The 16,868-nt window shown below is 32.2% G+C and overlaps 1 protein-coding gene across 24 annotated transcripts in view; it reads left to right on the forward strand.

The window, feature by feature from the left end:
- The window catches only part of LOC148629357 (microtubule-actin cross-linking factor 1, isoforms 1/2/3/4/5-like), a 123,929-nt gene that overhangs the window by 1,674 nt on the left and 105,387 nt on the right, over positions 1–16,868 (forward strand). For 16 of the 24 annotated variants that reach the window (XM_088548839.1, XM_088548784.1, XM_088548870.1 and 13 more), the window contains exons 1-3: positions 1,843–1,984; positions 2,146–2,293; positions 3,535–3,596. In XM_088548839.1, coding sequence (XP_088404965.1) covers positions 2,179–2,293; positions 3,535–3,596 — 177 coding nt within the window. In that variant the 5' untranslated portion in view covers positions 1,843–1,984; positions 2,146–2,178. Of the gene's footprint in view, positions 1–1,842; positions 1,985–2,145; positions 2,294–2,706; positions 3,046–3,534; positions 3,597–16,868 lie in introns of those variants that run through there. The other 8 variants (XM_088548963.1, XM_088548972.1, XM_088548989.1 and 5 more) reach the window with 3 other exon arrangements.

Here is a 16,868-nt window from a genome sequence, read left to right on the forward strand (position 1 = left end):
ATTCTATTCGCTACACTACTTCATAATTTACAATATTTTAGGTCAAACAACCTTCCATACTTGTTTCTTCTCCGATTGGAAAGTTCTAGGCCACGAAAAAAAGAATTTGTAAAATAAATCCAGGTGAACAATCTTCGTATGCATGATGATCATCAACTTGGCTATATATCCAGGTTTTTTTAACCGGCAAGCATAAGAGTTAAACGGTTCCACCCCATTCAATCACACTTTTAAATGATGTTTAAAATTGTCACCCCTCCTAAAATTTTGTACTATCACGTGTATGAGAAGACATACGAAAGAAAAAATGCCACCCATTTAGAAGTGACATACGTTACACCAAAAAATTTACGGAAAATTTGGAATATTATTACTATATTGTATTGCAACTTACATTTTCAATTTCTTGTAAATTTTATAGCTGATTCTGGCAAAAAAAACTAGTTGTATTCTAGAACTTGAATAAAGTCAATGCTCTTTATATATTGACGCGTTGCATATCGTTGCGATCCATGGTTCCTTCTCGGGTTTTTGTTCTTATGCGGATTATACAACAGTTGCTAATATTATGTAGAGGAGAATTGACTGTCCAAGAGATAGTGGTATAGTCTGAAACGTTGATAATGTCTCAAACCATTGAGGATGACATTATCAATGTTGAAGGCGGTGTCATTTCCAAAGTGTAGCCAATTTACCAATAATGCCCCCCCCCCCCCCTTACATACACATAAGATACTTTTGTGTTTGTTTCATGGGAGAGTATAAAAAGGGCACTGTCGTGTGATATTGCCTAATGCCCAAGGAATTATCATGTGGTGTTTCCCTTTTGACACGTTTACGCACTGTAATGAAGCTAGCGCATTATTATCTGGTATGAAATAGAAAAGAGGACCAGTTAAAGTAAATCACAATTGCAGAGGTCCAATTAAAGAGAAGTTAAAATCTTGTTGACACTTGGTTATACCAGGGAGCCAGTTTCCACAACTAACCTTCCAGTTCACAGGCCTGTAATACATTTTTCAGAATTTTTTTTATATAGTGACTGTAGGCCCAGTAGTAGTTAATTTTACAGGCCCACTTCTATTTTGACAAGCTTTAGGTAACGTACTACTGCTTAATTGTGAAGACTGGGGAGTGTATATTTATATAAAGTCTGTAGTTGTATGGTCGTAAACTCAATTTCGATAAACCAGCTTTAATTCTATAGGCACACCATTTGCATATCATTTACATTCGCTTTCAAATGATAAAATGCTAATGGAAAGACCTTTAAACAGTTAATTTCAGAAGGGGGGGGGTAAAATATAATTATAACCAAGGCGAAGAGAGGCGAGAACATTTTTTTGTTGAATTTCATGAAAAAAAAATTAGGGTAGGACACGCTGGGTTACCCCAATTGTGATTCCAGGCCTGCTGCAAGGTCTTGTCATGGAAGCGAAATTAGTTTTAAATTGGCGTAATTTTACTAAATTTCAGATCTATGTGATATTGAAGATCAAAAATATTTTTAAAAATTGTTTAAAGTTAGAAAACTGTTATATTTGTATTGAGTTGCATAGAATACCACTAAATATGAATGAAGTGTGAAATTTGAAGTATATGCTTAAAAAAAAAACCGTTCGAAACATTGCATTGTATTTATTACCTCTCTATAGCTGCTCCCATCGAGCATAATACGGAGAAGCGAGGAGTTAAATTAAAATAGCACTTAATCTCTTGTTGGAGAAAAAAAAACAAACAAAAAGTATTTTTATAAATTACATACATAATTTTCTTGTCTACACAAATACACGAAAAAAAAAGAGTCTGTTTGTAATACGGAATTTATCACGTTTCCGATCGATATTGCACTCCGACCTCTAGATGACATCACTGCAGCTCATTACTTTGCATGTAAGCCATATTTGAGACCACTCAGCAAGGAAATGGTAAATAAAAAGGGTTCAGGACAAGATAATTGAGAGATTTACACACAGAAAGATAGGTAAGGAACATAAATTTACAATGACATCGATCTTGACACGGAGAGAACGTTTCCCGACAATACACAGTCTCTCAAAACAAACCTTCACCGGCTTCGCGCACCTGCATTACTCATAAATGCATTCGTCACAGGCCAATATTTTCATGTGCTTGTTTTTCTAGGAAACGGAATGAAGTGTTACTTGGCCAGTTACAATGGCACACTCGGACTCACCAGATTATTTCTTCAGAGAGTATGGAATTAATGACCAGTCCCCCTTAAGTTTGTTACAGCTAGACCCAGCAGACAGGGCTGTATTGAAAATAGCAGGTAATATCATTCATGATATGTTCATTGAAACATACATTGTTATGATGGATCACTTCAAAAATTTGATTAAAATGCAAATTTGAGTGAGTGTCTGGTTTTATTTCTGTTGTTGTCAATTGTTTTCCGATGACATCATCCAGGGTAACCCACGTGGTAATATTTTGAATGGTGATCCTTTACATGTGTATTGATTAAGAGTATATTTAAACCTCTTATCCTAACTGTCAATCAAAGCACTTCGATTGATTATTTACCTGTAAAATGTCATATGTCCTTTATCAGGGCCGCTTTGAAACTACTACTTAACTGCCAAATACAAATTTATACCTACATCATCTGCTTGAGGTAGTTACACCTGAATGATTACATGGGAGTCTTACACCTTTGATATACCTGTGAAACACATGTAGGGTGAATCTCATAGTACACCTTTCACTTTCTTTGACACCTGGTCAAAACTATTAGGATTAGTAAAATCAGTAAAAATTGTGGACGTAAAAAAGTATATAAAAGTGCTGTGTTAAATCAAATAAAAAACATGTAACCTTTAGATGGATTAAGTCAGGATTAAGTTTATGTAAAAAGGGAGGTCACACTTGCAAGTGATAAAGGATTTATCATGGCAAATTCATGTTTAATTAATGATAACTGAAAAGTTATGGAGCAGTATTCTCCAACTTTCGACCCTGCGGAGGTACCTCCCTCCCCACGAGCTATGCTGCAATATGAGCAGAACAGGAGAAAAGAAACAGGTAATATTTGTTAACTTTTTCTCTGGTGCAAACATTGTAAATTTAAATATAAACACTTGATAAAGGAGCCCTTTCAGAATATTAGTCATCATTTTAATACATTGTACTTTCACATGTTAAGGAACCTGGAATATGACTGTCATTTACTGCTGCCAGAACTTTGACAGGAGTTTGCATGAAATATAAATGTTTCTTAAAAAGCACTTCTAGTTTTTTTTTTTACCCAGGTTAAACATGAAAATTTTCAATTATGCTAAACAGCTGTTTTATGCTTTCTGTAATAACATTGGATTATATTTGAGAGGCTTGGCAATTGCTCACATAGAAATTAAAAAAAAGTGATATAAAAATTGGTCTCGCCTCAAAATGGTCTCACCACAAAATAAATGCATGCTACCTGTTTAGAAATACATGAATGTATTAATGAATCTTAAATTTCAAGCTAATTGACCATTAACAAGTGTTCAGTTTGATTTGTGTATTTTACAGATGTTAGAGATGCTGTGCAGAAAAAGACTTTCACAAAATGGGTGAACAAACATTTACTGAAGGTAAGAAAACAAATTAAAAAATGGGAGATAAAAAAATCTCAAACATTCCATTAAAGTGGCCACCATCATCAGTAAATTATATATTTACATTTGAATATGGATTTTCCACATTAGTGAATGAGAATAAATGGTTGGGTAGGTGGAATGACTTCACATATTTCTGCATGGGTAGTTGTCAATCATCCTCAGTAGGTTTATACAGAATTAAGTTTGCAAAAGTATCTCAACATATTCCTTATCATTGAATCAAGTTTATAATCTAATGAATGTTAAAACCAACAGGCTTTATATAAAAGTGATAGTACATTTAGTATATGCAGTGTAAAGTCAAGATGTATGTATCTATCTGAATGCTGAACAGATAAAAATTAATAAAAAAGATATTTGATTCATTGCAGATTATGAAAGTTCTAAAAAGTTTGAAAAAAATGTTTTAGGCCATATGGGATATAAACCTAAAACTTTGAACATATTAGTTCTGATGATTTATTGTCTTGACGACTTGAGTAAAAATTCTGTTTCAGGATAAATAAACCAGGATAAATAAACTCTTCTTATGTCAAGCTGAGTTAGTTGATTCTTTTATAAAACACATATTTACTAAAGAACAGACCTCAATTCATTTCAGTACATTTATTTATATAAATTTACTTTTGCTCCATTTAGTTTTGTGAAATTGCAGAGAAGGTATAAATTTTTCAACAAAATATTTGTACAGTTCAGTTTCTAATTTGCTTCTGTGCACATTTTCTGGCCATTGTAAGACATGTTTAAGTAGTATTTATGTATTTCAATATTTTTAATAGAAAAGATCAATTTTACAATAGGTTACAGGAGGAAATATGTATTATAGATGAATATTCACCATATTGTTAGTGTATGTTGAGGTCATATTAAAACTTCCTTTTAAGGGAAGGTCACTTTTACATAAATCTTAAATTGTTAACAACACCCAAAATAACATATTATATGGGAAAATGGTAATAAATGTAGGACACTTGACCCACATTAGAATGTAGGAAATGAAAATTGATTTTAAATGTAGAAACTGTAGTATACATAGCATATAAGATACACTGATGACATAACTTTGTCTCCAGTATAAATTAGAAAATCAATGAATTGTTTGTTCACAGTTGAACAGTGTATTTTGCTGAGGGAGATACAGTGTCTGTCTTCAGGGCATGAATTACAACTTAGTTGACATATGTTAAAAGTGTTCAAGATTCTTGTCAAGATTCTATCTATTTCTACTTATCAGTATTGAAGAGGTTTCATTGTGAATGAAATAAGAATTAAGACCACTGATTATGATGTCTCCTACTGTTTTCCATACATTAAAAAATTTTAACTTTGAAAGTTATGGATGACATTGTGTGAATCCAACGATCCATAGGCTATAAAGATTTATTTAAAGATTAGGGCAAGATTTAGAAATTACAAGGACAAACACAGTCAGCATTAAATACTGATAAAACATTGAAAGTGTAGATCTTGTTTAAGAAGTTAAATGGACCCTTAGTAGATAGAATTAGTGTAATGTGTAATCAGATGTAATAAAGAGACACATGGGAATAGATTGAGTACATGACATAATTTGTCAACCTTCAAGTCTAGTTGTCTTAGTGTCTACATGCCATAGATCAAACGGATGTGATTGAAATTTCATGTCAGTTCATTAACAAATTGTCAAAAAATTAATTAACGAAATCTGAATTTTCATCTATTTTTATATGAACTGAGTCACTCTACACACCTTGGGAATGTGTTAAAGTCAACCCACTTTTCTTAGATGAATCTTTGTAGTATAAATACTATATTTGGTTAAGAGTTATATTTATTGACAAAATTGTAAGAGCTTAAACTTATGACATATGAAATATTAAATTTGAAAGTTCAAGAACTGCCATTGACTTGAATGGGGTTATTTTGTGTTTGTGAATAAGTTTGTGTGTAGTTTCTCAGCAGTTATTTTCCTAGTGTCAAATAAAGTGAACTATATATTTGATGTTAGAAGTAGCTTTAACCAGTCACATAAAAAGGAATGAACATCATTAGTTGTTTGTAAAGTAGGGGATAATGTCACTGTAGCTGACACCTCATGGTGTTTTATCATAATATATGGAGAAGGAAAGGAGGAGTTCATCTTGGTTGTCAATGGTCATTTATAATCAGCTCTTGATGACTTAGAAATCAGCTAGTCCATTTCTTATTCATACCCTTGGGTTAATGTAAGGGTGGCACATAGAAATACTTTATCTGAAGAAAAATTACACTTTTTTACTGGAACAATGCCTCAAGACAATTCTTAATAGTTGACCTTTCAGTGCTTTCATACTTATATTGTATTTTATTGTCTTATCACATATTCAGCCATAAAAGATCAATTATTTTATAAGGATTGAAAGGCAAAATTAAATCATCCCTTTCATTAAGTAGTCCCACTGAATGAAGAGGTCCAATCAAATTACTGTGTAAAGCTTGGTTTGTAGCACTGTATACATGTACATGTGTGAATTGAATGTTTTAGTGTACATCTTTGTCCTGCACAGGCTATTTTTATTAATCGATTTAACAAAAAAATGACTTGATAGTGGGATTAAAGTTGTTGTATGTGTGACAGTAGCATCACAACTTAACCTTGTAACAAATAGCATATAAACACCTCAAGGTTTGTGATCCATGAATGAAGTACCCAGATTAAATGCTTAATGACCAAAATTTATCTTACTGAGTCAATGTAAATTTGAATGAAGTAAATAAAAAGTTCTATAGTTTCCTTTTCATATTTACATGTAAAACATCAATACATTTATGAGGCATGTGGGCTGAAACATGTGGTTAATATCTGATATTTTTTTGTCTTATCTGTTTAAAGTTTTATGGGAATGAATTGTGTCCCTGAGCTTTTAGGATATGAGTGGGAGGGTTAATATCTAATATGCCTTAAGCAGCTACCTGAAATTCCAAGCTATATCCAAACCTTAATCAATATATCTTGGTACAGTCAAATCAGTTGAAACTTAACCTTGGGTAAAATGACAGCCTGAGTGAATTGTGATATGAAGTAGCTTATCATTGTTTCCCATGCATTGTCTGTCTAATGTCAGTCATATCATACTTGTAATATAAGGCAGAGTTTCAAATACCAGCCATGAAGCTGACCAAAACTTGTTAATGTAAAAAGGGCTGGTTAAATCATTTTTTATACTTGCTGTATAGCAAAATTATGTACACTGATAGTAGTACGTCAGGACTGGCTGAAAATTCGACAATGAAACTCCATGTAGAAATTCTGTCTGTGTAACAAACAGAAATGAAAAGAAATGGATAATTATATGAGGTACATTTTTGTTCCTCAAAAATGAGTTATTCCTTAATACTTGTATATAATCTGTTATAATTTAAAATAAAGTCTAGTTCACAAAAAAATGGTCAAATGGAAAGAAATCTTTAATTTTTGCAACTAGTAAGTGGTAATTCTCGAAGATCAACCTAAACAGTAAATTGGGTCACCAAATAACAGGTTTCACTTTACTTTTATGCAAAAATGTAAGCTTAAAGAAAGTACAAAAATGTCAGCGGTATTATCTCTAGGTGGAAAAAATTATCAAATTTTTGTGTTTCCTTGAGTAACCATTATATGTTGCATATTTAAGGAATGTTTATGGTAACTTCTAAATTAGGTTATTATGTAACTGATATGATATATGGCTGAAAAGACATATTATTAAGCAAGACACTGACTTAGAAGATGAAAGTGAAGCTTAAAGGCATTTTAATGAGATTTGTGTTTGAGTTAAAAGGAGGCGTACCTACTGTAATATAGGACCACAGACCATTTAACTTAAAGTTTCAAACTACCCACAGTTTTTGCTCTCTAGGGTTTTCAGTGCAGCATTGGTAAGGGGGTAAAAGGTGCAGGTCATCTTGTTATGTCTTAGTCCTTAGGTATTGGTAACATTTGCCCAGTGCATTAATATTTACCATTGTTTGTATGTATGTTAGTCTGCCCTATAAATTTTGTGAACAAAAACTTGGGTTTCTTTTGATATTTTGTACTTAGCAAATAGCTTGATCTTTGTGAGTTCAACTGCATGTCAATTTCTTTTACCTTGGTCATCCAGATACTTCCTGTTCATCATTAGTGTTACAGATGGAGCATTCCTGTCTTTACTGTTAAGGACAACTGTTTCTGAATGGTGATGTAATGACAAAAAAAAAGATATTCAAAAGATGGTGGAAGTATTTCATGCTAGACGCAATCAATAAATTACACATGTGCCATATGCTGCATAAACATTATGACATTTTGTTACATTGAAAGGTCAGTTCTTTTCCTTTCAAGTCCAATTTGTTATAACCCAATATCTAGTGGTCTCATTGTTGTGCCTGTTGAGATGAACTTAGGTTTGGAATGATTTTCTTACACATGTACAGGTGCTTGTTCTTCACACCTTAATTAACTAATTAACCTGTCAGTCCAAATATGTAACATGTAAAGAACATGTAATAAGTAGCTCCTTGTCTGTTTATTAATGACAATTTATGTCCAGATGAATTAATAGTGTACACATAAATAAATCACATCAATCAGAATATCAGAAGTTCAAGTGCTAAATCAGGTCTAATCAGAAGTCCATAAAACACCTGTATAGGCATGGCCCTCACATGGCTTCTATCTATTGTTTATACTTAGTCTTCAAGTGCAGTAATATTTATGGACAGAAACGACCAATAATCTAAAGAGCTTATAGGTAATAAATCTGTTATTAAATGGACAGGGGTATACAATGTTTTGGACAATCAGATGATAAGTGGTGAAGTGTTATTAAACTGGTCTGGAGTGGTTTATGTTGACTTTGATTTGTATATAAACTTTATCTGCTACTATGAGTATTAAAGACGTTGTTAAGATATAATGATAAGAGATAGAATACAAATTTATCTTCTCCAGTGATTCATTGATGCACTGTACACTTCCTTGGGTGTTAACTACATTTCTGTAATTAGAATGTAATTATAATTGAAGTCATAGACTTGTGCTACTTCTTCCCTTTTCTGTGTCCTCCATTTTGACAAAATTCTCTTAACAGTATTTTATTTTTCTGCTAACTTTTCTTGAGAAAAGAACCATAGTGGTCTTGGCTTTTTTTTGTAGCTTTGTAAACCCTGTATGGGTTGACTACAATAAACAATGAGCTTTGCATGTCCAGGATCTGTATATTTTTTTTGTTGTTGTCATTTTGAAGCTGTTATTCACATATATTGTACATATAATGTACATCCATGTACTGTACATGTACTCATGTGTTTTGTAAATTCACTTTATGAGGTTTGGCAGGTTATGGCCCCTTATTACTTACATACCAGTGGTATAAAAAATGTGTTTTAAGTGCCATTGTAACATGGGTGGAACAGTTCTGGGGATTAGTGCCAAAATCATATAGTAAACATACCTGTATACTTAATAGAAATGTTCTGTCTCATTATGTTTATAATTGTTTTCATTCATGATTAATGAAGAAATTTATACTTATTGCTCTACAGATGTGAGTTGGTTCTATGGGTATGTATGTACATGTAGCAATACTGGTAAATTCTATTTTGCATCTTGGCTGTACATCTTATGAAAACACCTGGAAATTTGATTGGCAATCTTCCCCTTTTAGTGATGCATTCTTCTAATTTTAAGTGTTTCGTTGGAATACTTACAAAATATTAACATGTACATGTAATGTATTGTATAAACAAATAATGAACAGAAAATGTGTTGTGCATATTGTCATGATTTTGAAATAAATGGTAACAATCATATGGATTGCATTGTGAATAATAATCAGGCCATGTAACAGATGATATTAATTTGACAAAATTTGCAATTGTTAAGCTTCATGTGTTAAACATATAAAATAGGGGTGGATCAGCTATTCAGTTTGAGTAGGGAGGAGGGCTAAGCATAATATTAACACATGGATTCTATTCAGCTAGAAGATTAGTTTGCAAATGAAATATCTGCAATATCATTTTATGCATGTGCAGTATCATAGAGGTCCATGACTCATCATAAGTAAACATTAGAGTCCTTACCAGTCTATCAGTTTCTTTGTTCCATAACTTACTTGTATGGCTTAGACCCTCACACAAACTTAGATATACATTTTTAGATATATACATGTGCAGAATGGATACTCTTTCGTCCATGATCTAACTTTTGGGTTCAGTCATTTATGAGTTGTTTCTCTGTGTAATTGTTATCAGATTGTTTCTGTTCCTGAATCAATTTCCTGGCTTTGTTCTTTTACATTATTGTCTATAATGATGATTTTTTCTATTTTACAAACACAAAATACTGCAGTCTTATGTTTGAAATATATCAGTATTTGTTGAACAGATGAAAAAATGAAGCATATATATCTCATTAAATTGCTGGATAGAAATGCAGGGGTGCTGTAGACCCACGAAGACCCATGACCCCCTACCATTCTGACTGCATCTGTGCATCTCTTAATGATTTTAATGTACCCTGATGAAATACTAATAGTTTTCACCCAAGTCATCTTCTTATGAAATAAGCATTGCTGATAACTTTCTTTTTCCTAGAATGCCATATAGACTAAGTGTATTAAAATAATAAGACAAATCTGAGGATCTGTGGTACTTTCAGCACATTACACCTGAAATGACCTTTGTGTTCACCTCTATTTCAAGATCATAGCAAGAACACCAACATTACTCAATGACTTGAACATAATCACAGACAGTAACAATTAAGAAAATGACCACATTATCAGGGATCTCCTTGACTAGTTATCAGATACAGGCCTAATGTCCCATTGGGTTTAAATATAAAATGTCCCTTTTCAGGGGCGTAGCTAGGCCTGTTTTATTTGTACGCAAAATTACAGTGAGGGGTCTTGGGGGGTCGCTCAAGGCCCCCAGTGAGTCATTGCATAAAACCTTTATTTCATCTTTAAAATGTGTGTTTTTATTTTTGTTACTTTTTCCAAAAGTACGCAACTGCGTATTTGCGTATTTGCGTGTAGGCAGCTACGTCCCTGCTTTTGCAACTCTATATGGGCAATTTTCTTTCCATTATCACATCTAAGGGTTAACAAGTACTATCTTGAAAAAAAGATAGCCGACACAGTAAAATTTGTTCTTTTAACTTATTATTTTCTACATTTCATTCAGGAAAATAACACGAGACGTAATTTCAGTTTTGATGCAGTTTTTTTTTTAACACCCCTAAGTTATCACAATTTGACCAATCAGAAAACAGAATTCCGATCAGGTGACTTGTGTTTCCATGGAAAAGCGTCTTTAAGGTCAAATGGTAAAAAGCAGAACTATACAGAGTGCGTCGAAAAATGAACTGATACTTTTGGCTCCTTTATAAGAACTTCAAGTGGTTCAAACCTAGCTCAGTGTTTTTTAGACTTATGGATGCTTCTTTTATGTGTGGCCTAAATAAGTGATATCTCTCAGTTACATGAACAATATTTGAAATAAGATTTCTTATGGGCCTTTGGGAAAGCTTCATAAATGCTTTTTGTTTATAATGAATAAGGTATTTTAACTTTTTACCAAGCAAAAAAAAACATTAAAATACTAAATATGTTATATAACCCAGTTATAAATCAGCCTTTTAGAGTGTTAAATCTAGCTGTGGTTTTATTTTCTTTGGAGTATTATTTTATGGTTCTTTGATGCAGTTTGTGTAAAAAATACCAACATTTTTTCTGAATTATGAATGAACATTATGACATACAGGTTAAATCTGTATAGAACATATTTTAGGGCATTGTTGGCTGAATTTTATTTAAAAAGATACATCATGTAGTTATAATGCAATGCAAGAGTTTTTAGGATATTTCAGGTTGCCAGTGAATGTCTTTTTGCTAAGTGAAAAAAAGCCTGTTTATCACCAGGTACCTATTCAGCCCTTGGGGACAATTTATACATGTTTAAGAACAATCCCTTTGTGACATAACATGTTTTAGGTTTGCTTAGTGCAAACTATTTCAAATGCAAGTGTCAGATTGACATTACATAAGTCTGAATTTTGTTTTTAAATGATCTTGCATATTTCTAATTAGAACCATATATTATTAGTGCCTTTCTTAGAACAGTTTGTGTATTCAGTTTTTTTTTGTGTTTAACCTTGGATTACCAAGTCTGATACATTTTACAATAATTTGGTAGTAACAAGTGCAAAGACACCATTTATATGTTAACAGCTTACATTTTACACTTAAATGCTCTTTAACAATAAGTTTTATGACACAAGAAAATTAAATTTTGACCTTTTAACCCTTGTGGATTTATTATCTGTTGTTAGACAATTGTATATCACCCAACTGTGGTAATGGAACATTAGATTTAACCTTTAAAATGACTTAAATGAGCAAATATTATTTACTGTTAATCAATGAGACATGCTCCTTTGATAATAATGACATGCTCTCATGTTAACAAATTGTCCTTGACTATAGGTCAGCTTGTTTTTACAAAGTGCACTGGTTAGTTGTTGTTGTTTCTACATGCCATGATCTAAGTGCTTTTTGTTAAATATACTGCAACATATTCTGAGTGATATAACAACACAAATTTCTAGAGCCTTCACTGCAATAATCAGGTACGGATCCAAGGACTGGCGTACTGGGTGTATGCCCCCCCTCCATATTGGTAAGAAAAAAAATTTTACCACTAGTTTCACCCCATAATATTTTTTGCCTTGCTTTGCATGGTATTTAATTCAATTAATGCCCCCCTAAACACGAATCCTGGGTCTGCCCCTGATAATAGCTTTGTTGTTGACAGTTGTTGTCATATTATCTTTGACTCCTTATAAGAAATGATTCAGTTGAGTAAGGCTACTGCCTGTTGAGGATATGGTATCCTATTTTCCAGATTGTACTCTCTAATCTGCTTTATCACTATTCAGTAGTTGACAATATGTGTATAACTTCTTGATAAAGATAGGGTAATCTAAGGTGATATTTAGTTATGGTTGACACGCCCTTTGATAAACCCTTCTTCATCAGCCTGTTAACAACCTTGTAAAGTAGAACATTACTATGGTAGAAACTGGTCATTGTTTCTTATATTGTGTAATACCAGCTTGTATACCAGAGTTTGTGAAAACAGATAATTTAGAAAGCCTGTCAGTCTATAACTAAATTCACAAATACTGTCGGTCCTGAACAGTTACAACTAAAATTTTGTCAGTCAGGACTGACACACAAACTCTGGTATACTACTGGAACAGGTGTAATTCTGTAACACACAAACTCCAGTGTACTACTGGAGCAGATGTAATTCACAAACTCAGGTGTACTACTGGAACAGGTGTAATTCTCTAACACACAAACTCTGGTATGCTACTGGAACAGGTGTAATTCTCTAACACACAAACTCTGGTATGCTACTGGAACAGGTGTAATTCTCTAACACACAAACTCTGGTATACTACTGTAGGCACGAGACCGCAATTAATTTTCAAGTGCATTTCAATATACACATTTGAGCAGATTAAAAAAATTCCACCGGTGCAAACTGAATAAAACTTCTCTGGCCTAAAGATATGTACAAACAGGATTTTATATATCAATTGTAGAAAATTTTACCATCATTTTCTGAAATTAATACATATAATTCGGAGATGGGGTAAACATGACAAATGAACTGAGTTAAAAGTCCTAAATTTTAACCTTCTTCCACTGAACCAAATCACAACTTTTAGTCAGAATTGATTAATGAAAAAAAATCCCAAGTAATTTTAACCTATTTTCTACCAATTAGAGGCAAAACTTCAGCAAATAAGTTTCCAGTAAAAATATGAAAAAAATGTGGAAGGTACCTACTACCAAAGTTGGAACTATATTCGTATACAACGAAAACCAAGGGGAATTAATTGTGTTCTCGTACCTATTAGATCAACAAATGTGCTCAATTTGAATAAAAACTGCACTCATGTCAAGATAAACCTTTTTTGACTTCAAGTACAAAGTTTCATCATGATTAGTTGAAAAATATATAAGTTATAGCAAATTTAGTATCAGTGGTACATTGCATGACTCGCATGTCCAATGGTCGAAGGAAATAAGGCCCCTCTAAAATGTGCATTTTTTTTTTAATGCAATATTTTTGTGATTTTTTACATTGGTTGCATCATATTATGTGTATTTGATGCAATGAAGTTCAGTTTACTCAAGTTCCAGCTGTTTTAAGGCCAAAAATTGGGTTTTTATACATGCGGCCATGGTCAATGCACTTTTAGACCATGTATAGGGGTACACATATGAAAACTCATTTTATGATGCTGACAATGACTTAAATTGATCAACTTCAAACATAAAGTGGTCTACACATATCAAATGTACATTGAAAACAATAAGAAGTGGTTTCAAAACTAAAACTGTCACTCCAGATCAATTTAAACCAGACCTCTACAGAGCTTGTTCAAGTGTGATTGTGTCCGATATTAAAAGTTAGCCTTTATTTGGGTTTTGAAGGATGAAAGATCTGAAACAAATGTAAAATAATGTAAGGTTCTAAGCTTATCATGTACATAAGCAGACAGTCAGCTGTATTTTTCCAGTTTTTCTACAAAAAATTTCATTTTTGAAACCTTATAGTGTATGCGGAAGTCTAAAATTAGGTGTTTTTGAGAATCACAAGGTATATACATGTAGTGACTTACATTAGATGCATGAATATCAATGGAATGAATATATTAGGTTTTTTTTCACATTATTTATATTATTTACTAGCAAATACAAAAGATTCAGACCAATAAAACACATATCTGTGATTTTATAGATCCTAAGACAAGGCTGTGAAAACCCCTGATTTTGCCATATTTCATTGACTGGGTTCATAAAAATTACACTAAATTGTCAGATTTCTGCCTAAACCTTGTTCATAAAGTATGTTTTTTGTTGATTTGATGTTCCTAGTGTATAGTTAGAGGAGAAAAACTCAAAGCTGTACAATATTTTCCCCACAGGTTTATATTTCATACCTAGCACCTTAGCAAAAGTGCAATTTCAATGGAAAATCCCATAGAAACCATATTTTTTATTTTAATTTCAGAAAATAGAGAATAAAGGGCCAAAATCTTATTATTTCATGTAGATTTACTGAATTCTTGAAAATAAACACCAAATTACTCCCAGCAAATACTAGCAAATACAATTTCTGATACCCTGGCAACCCCCTTATTAGGCACGAGACCGCAATTAATTTTCAAGTGCATTTCAATATACACATTTGAGCAGATTAAAAAAATTCCACCGGTGCAAACTGAATAAAACTTCTCTGGCCTAAAGATATGTACAAACAGGATTTTATATATCAATTGTAGAAAATTTTACCATCATTTTCTGAAATTAATACATATAATTCGGAGATGGGGTAAACATGACAAATGAACTGAGTTAAAAGTCCTAAATTTTAACCTTCTTCCACTGAACCAAATCACAACTTTTAGTCAGAATTGATTAATGAAAAAAAATCCCAAGTAATTTTAACCTATTTTCTACCAATTAGAGGCAAAACTTCAGCAAATAAGTTTCCAGTAAAAATATGAAAAAAATGTGGAAGGTACCTACTACCAAAGTTGGAACTATATTCGTATACAACGAAAACCAAGGGGAATTAATTGTGTTCTCGTACCTGTAACAGGTGTAATTCTCTAACACACAAACTCAGGTATGCTACTGGAACAGGTGTAATTTTCTAACACACAAACTCTGGTATGCTACTGGAACATGTGTAATTTTCTACATATAATGGGTTGTGCTAAATATTTACATTATTCCATTGTCTTTGTCATTTCAACAATTGCAGCTGTAGTAATAATAAAAACTGTTATGTTGTGTTAATTCTATTTTTGCATTTTGAAAGTAAACTATTTTTTTACTAAATTAAGTGAAAGATTAAAACTATAGTACATGTACATAACATTTAATGAATAAAAACATTTCTGTATAACAAAGTTGAAAATATTACAAGTATTTGACATAAGAAAGAGGTATTATGGTACATGTATAGTAGTTTACATACTCCGAATTAACCCAGTTCACTTAACGATATACAATATAGTCCTATTTGGATAGATTTAATGTTTAAAGAGATGGCCTGTGGTTGTAATAATACAACTTTGATCACAGATTTTCTAAGGTTTTCAAAGGAAGGGTAAGCAGTTCTAATCCACAGGGATTATAAATCTATATTCCCTTTTTTACTTTTGAATGTATATAGTACAATTCTCAAAAGAACTAACATTCTGTTCATATCTCTCTTGTAAAGATAGTTTGTGAAATTTATTGTCCCATGTGATCAATACAGTGTTTATTTAAAAGATTCTTGTTTTCCACAGTTTGAATAATGAAAGCAAAGCCCAATTTTAGTATTCTGTTTGCGATACAATTATAAGTGCCAGTTCAATATTGAATGTTTAATGTCATGGGACAATGACCCTCTACACTGGGTTTTCAACTTTTAAGTGGTATTTTTTATTACTAAGATGTATTTAGACTTATTGTGCTTTTAAGGTTTGAGTAGATAGGGTTCAAATTTTTGATACTTATTATTTGAAGCAAAAAAACTTTTTGGTGGAAAGAAATTTTTGGACCAGCAAAACATATTAATTATACATACTAAGGACCTCACAACTTTGAAACTGCAGTTATTGCTACCCTTAAGTTAGTTAATTGGCAGATATCTTTTGAATGTGATTGGAAATTAATGTATTTACAGGCTATCAAAAATCAATCAAAATATTAGTATTTATAGATTCATGGAATGGCATGTAGCCATGATAAATGATTTTCTGTTGTGGAAGCCAAAACACTACATGTATGCTATTTACTCTACTGTTGAAACACATTCAAAATTTCACTGGGTGAACTTTTTTTGTATAATTGATAATTTCCAAATACCTCTTAGAGTGCATGATGAATTAAATTAAATGGCGCCATACTTAAGATTTATTTTCTACAAATCTACATTTAAACAGTATCCATATAAAATTTAATCTATATTTGTCGAATCAGAATTCTGTTATAATCACTATTGCCAATATACACTTAATTGAATGAGGTGTTAAATGTAGGAAAAATAGAAAATTTATCAGTAGTCGATTACTGTTGGGATTGGTCCAAGTTTCCCTTTCTAAGTTTGTATGAAAGGGAAGCTATCTTGTTATATATGGTTTCCAGAAAATCGGTTGATATTTTCTATTGATCCCAATGGTAATGAAATTGT

This window comes from Perna viridis, chromosome 1 (assembly GCF_037379345.1).
Source record: "Perna viridis isolate PV_CMFRI_1.1 ecotype Kerala chromosome 1, ASM3737934v1, whole genome shotgun sequence".
NCBI classification, from domain to species: Eukaryota; Metazoa; Mollusca; class Bivalvia; order Mytilida; family Mytilidae; genus Perna; species Perna viridis.